We start from the raw sequence: 4,194 nt of genomic DNA, 5'->3' as shown, positions 1-4,194 counted from the left end.
CTAATAGACTAGTAGGAAAGGAGAACAAATAAAAATGTGCTATAAAAATAAAGCATGCATGTAATGATTTAGGCAGTTTTCTTTATTTCCAAAAAACTCATATCACCTATATTTAAAATTTTGTAAAAAGGCTTATCGTTAAAATGGAATATAAAAGTGCATTTTTTTTTCCTTTTCTTTTTCTTATCTCTTGTTTGGATGGCCCTTGAAGAACATGCTCATGATCCAATATCATTTGTTACCGGAAACTCTAATGTGATGCAACAGAGAAACTATGGGACCAAAGCTTGAAAACTGTTACTCTCCACTTTAATATCAAATTACCTAAATGATCCTGAGAAAGTCACTTGCCCATTTTGAGGATGCATATTCTTCTCTGTATGATAAGGATAATAGTATAAATGATCACCTTTCCCAGAGATTGAGTAAACAGTATAGACATCTAAATTGATAAAATTCAAAGATAGTCTTCTCATTCATAAAATGTTATAAAGTGGTATTCTTTTCATCGTTATTATTATTATATGGGAATTCCTGATCCTAAAAGGTCTACAAACTGATTGTTTCCTTTTCTTATAACTGCCGTTTTGCCTGTATTCCTTATATTCTCAAAAAATTAGTCTTCTGTATACCTGTTTGCCCAAGCCAGAAGCCTTGCAAGGGTTGTTTTGTTGTTGCTGTTGTGTTGTGTTTTGTTTTGATATATTCATAGCTCTTTTTTACACTGTAACATGAACTGGTATCAAAGTTCCACATTTATGTATACTGAATTTGTTTCAACCATATTGGTTATTCTCAAGGTGACATGCTCTTGTATGTGACTTTTCTTTCCTGGAAAGTTGGTTCTTTTTTTTAAATTAAAGTTTATTGGGGTGACAATTGTTAGTAAAGTTACATAGGTTTCAGGTGTACAATTCTGTAATACATCATCTATACATCACGTTGTGTGTTCACCACCCAGAGTCAGTTCTCCTTCCATCACCATATATTTGATTCCGTTTTCCCTCATCTACCACCAGAGAGCTTGTTCATTTTGCCTGAAGTACCTCTTGTTCTCAAGTGCACCTCACCACCTGGCTAATTCTTACTCCACACATCCAGTCTAGGAAGTTCTCTCTGACCCTATTTTAGATAGTAACATTTTATGTTTTCTCTATGAGTTATTGCATTATATTCTAATTATGTACTCATCTGCCTACCCACACAATGGTAAAATAACTGGAGACAGAGACTGTGCCTTTTGTTTCTATACTCCTACCTAGAACAGTGTTAGATGTACACTATGCTCAAGTAATGTGAATTGAATCAATGAATGAGTAAATTTATTTTCTTTTAACTAGGAATATCACACATTGCCTTTAATGTCTATTATAATGATCTTTTCTTATTATGATAACCTGAATTAACATCTTAATCATCCAAAAAGATAAATTTATGATTAGTACAGTTTTAACATCAAATTTTTCATTCTACTTCAAATGTGTGTGTGTTTATGTGTGTTTATATATACATACATTCTGCATAAATGACTTTTATAGATATTGAATGCAAATAATTTGGATTACCCAAAATTTTTGATAAATTAGAACACTGATTCCCAAACTAAACTAGATAACAAAATTATGAGAATCATTGAATTTTAGCTGAATTTAAATGTATCAACCTGGAAGATGATCTGTCTACTTGTATCTTCTTTAGCACTCTTAGTAACCACCATATCCAATTGATACTGTGATAATTAGCATACTATTATTAAAAGATAGAAAAGACCACCAAACTACTTCCTAATTGTTTAGTGCTTCATCACATTTGTCCCATGATCTTTATCCTCCCTTAAACAAATCCTTCCCCTATCCCTCACTAAATATCAGGCCAGAAACCACATTTCTCAAAGAAACAGAGGTCAGTAATATTGGCATATTCAAAATATATGCAAATAACTATGGTAATCTGATGTAGGAAGAATCAATTGCATTTTTATTAAATAATCTTACAATTTATGCTGTCATTTTTAAAGCAGAATTGCACAATCTTTGAGACAACTATGTCATTTTCATTTTGTAGCTCATCTCATAGAAGCTAAAATCCAGGCAGCCCTTTTGTCTCACTCTGTGGAGCTAGGATAGAGCAAGGACAAAAAGGTGTCATTAAGCTTTATCTGTTAGGATAGGTGGCTTTAATTGTTTCATAAAAAGGTCCAATTTTTGTCTTTTTTAGTTATTATGATATATTCATATCATAACCCAAATATTATCTGAAAATGAAATCAATCAAGAGAGTTTTTCATAACATCTACAATAACTTAATGCTTCCCTGTTTCAATTGACACTTTTGATGGTTGGGTTTAAATTGATGATAACTTAAGGCTGGTTTCAGTATATGGGATAATAACTGTAATGTGGGAGAAATAAATCTTAAAGCTAGATTTAGCTGTGTTCACTAGGCTAGGATGCAGTTTTTGCTTTATAACTAGGAAATTCCAAAAGACTATTATTATAAATAAGTAATTGTACTTTCATTTAGAAAATGAAGCATCTTGAGTAGTAGAAAATGAAAAGCTAAGCCAGCGTATTGACTTTGAAGAACAAGATAATGGTTAGGACACAGTAAAATAAATATCTTTTGATAAAATACAAAAGGAATTAAATTATTCATATTCTTATGAGTGAATGATAACAAAATTTAGTATATTTGTTCATTATTTCTTGAAACTCATAGAAAGAGTCTCTTATGACTCTGTTTCAGTTAAAATAGAATTGACTCTTCTGAAATTTCTGTTGTTATGGTAAAGAAAATATTCTAAAAAGTAACAAAATGGATCGATAATTATATAGTGAAAAGTTAAAACTTGCACATTACCTTGGAAACAGAATAATACTTACAGTACACAAGTCTTCTCTATTAGGTACTGCTTTTACCCAAATTAATGTTTAAAATTAAGCTATAAAATATATAATGATATCACTACTTTGCCAATTATAAACATAAAGGACCAAAAAACGGAGTCAGTATATTAGCACGAAGCAAATCTAATTGTTGCATATGGAATGATAAAAGCAGTGATTTGGTGAAACGTGAAATTAATTTAGAAGACAATTTAGAGCACTGCAGCTATCATAAAACTTGCTCCTGTGAATGTGTCCTATTTTAAAACATCAATTTTTTCTCTAAATTTGTTATTTTAACAAGCGTGTTTGGTAGGTTGAACTTCTACAGAGATCATTTTGGAGTATGTAATCACTCTAAATTATAGTGCAAAAAACAATGGAAAGATACACCTTCTCTACCTACCAAAACAACATAATTGAAAGTAAATGATAATGGTCATAATCTATAGAACTTTGGCAAACACACAACAGACAGCGTTGACACCTTAATGTGCATTCATCCCTCATTTGAAATCTCCAGGCTTCTGTCCTTGATCCCTACAATGACTTGTTCTCCATTCTCACAGTGAAATGCCAATGAAACACAGCGCCGATAGAAATCTTTTCTGGTATTGCCTCTGTGTGATTCCTTTTGAATACATGCATAATGCACCTTGCTATTTTTTCTTCAAAGATACTACTCACGTCTCCTGCTCTAAAGTGGTACAAGAATTATATTGTCCATATTTGTGACTATCACATATACTGCAGAACATGATCCAAGAGTTTGTTCTTCGTTTGTCTTTCCTCCAATATTTAAGGGCACTAAAATAAAAGAAATCTGTACTTTTTATTCATTTCTACAATATATTTATTGGTTATTTAGAAAATTGTATTTAAAACTTTGAAGTATACTTGTTGTAAAATCCCATCATTTAAAAATCATTTCATGGTGATAGTCACTTTTTTATTTTTGATTTCTCAATAAGAATTTCTGTACATTTACACCTAATGTTTTCCATGTTAAAACCTACAAAACAGGATTTACCACACTGCAAATAATCCAGTCTTAATTCCTAATTTAAGATTTTCAATGTTTGTTACAAACCCAGCTCGAGGATCTAAAGACAGGTCCCTGGGAAACTTCAGCTTTTTGTTAACGAGGATAGTAGGGTATAATCCATTGAGTTTGGATACTTCAATGATCCTTTTTTCTGTGTCAGACCAATAGAGGTTTTTTCCAATCCAATCGACAGCGAGGGCATTGGGAACGGCTGTGTTATGCACTACCTAACAAAATGAGAATTTTAAAAGTTAACAGTGTAAA

General features: G+C 31.6%; 1 protein-coding gene across 1 annotated transcript in view; it reads right to left on the bottom strand.

The window, feature by feature from the left end:
- The window catches only part of LOC109378657 (low-density lipoprotein receptor-related protein 1B-like), a gene marked incomplete at both ends in the record, with an annotated part of 26,194 nt that overhangs the window by 12,793 nt on the left and 9,207 nt on the right, over positions 1 to 4,194 (bottom strand). The window contains one exon of the mRNA XM_019634970.1: positions 3,976 to 4,157. Within this exon, the coding sequence (XP_019490515.1) occupies positions 3,976 to 4,157 (182 nt within the window). The remainder of the gene's footprint in view (positions 1 to 3,975; positions 4,158 to 4,194) is intronic.

Source organism: Hipposideros armiger, unplaced genomic scaffold (assembly GCF_001890085.2).
Source record: "Hipposideros armiger isolate ML-2016 unplaced genomic scaffold, ASM189008v1 scaffold_2387, whole genome shotgun sequence".
Taxonomy (NCBI): Eukaryota; Metazoa; Chordata; class Mammalia; order Chiroptera; family Hipposideridae; genus Hipposideros; species Hipposideros armiger.
This window is presented reverse-complemented; position numbering and strand designations above follow the sequence as displayed.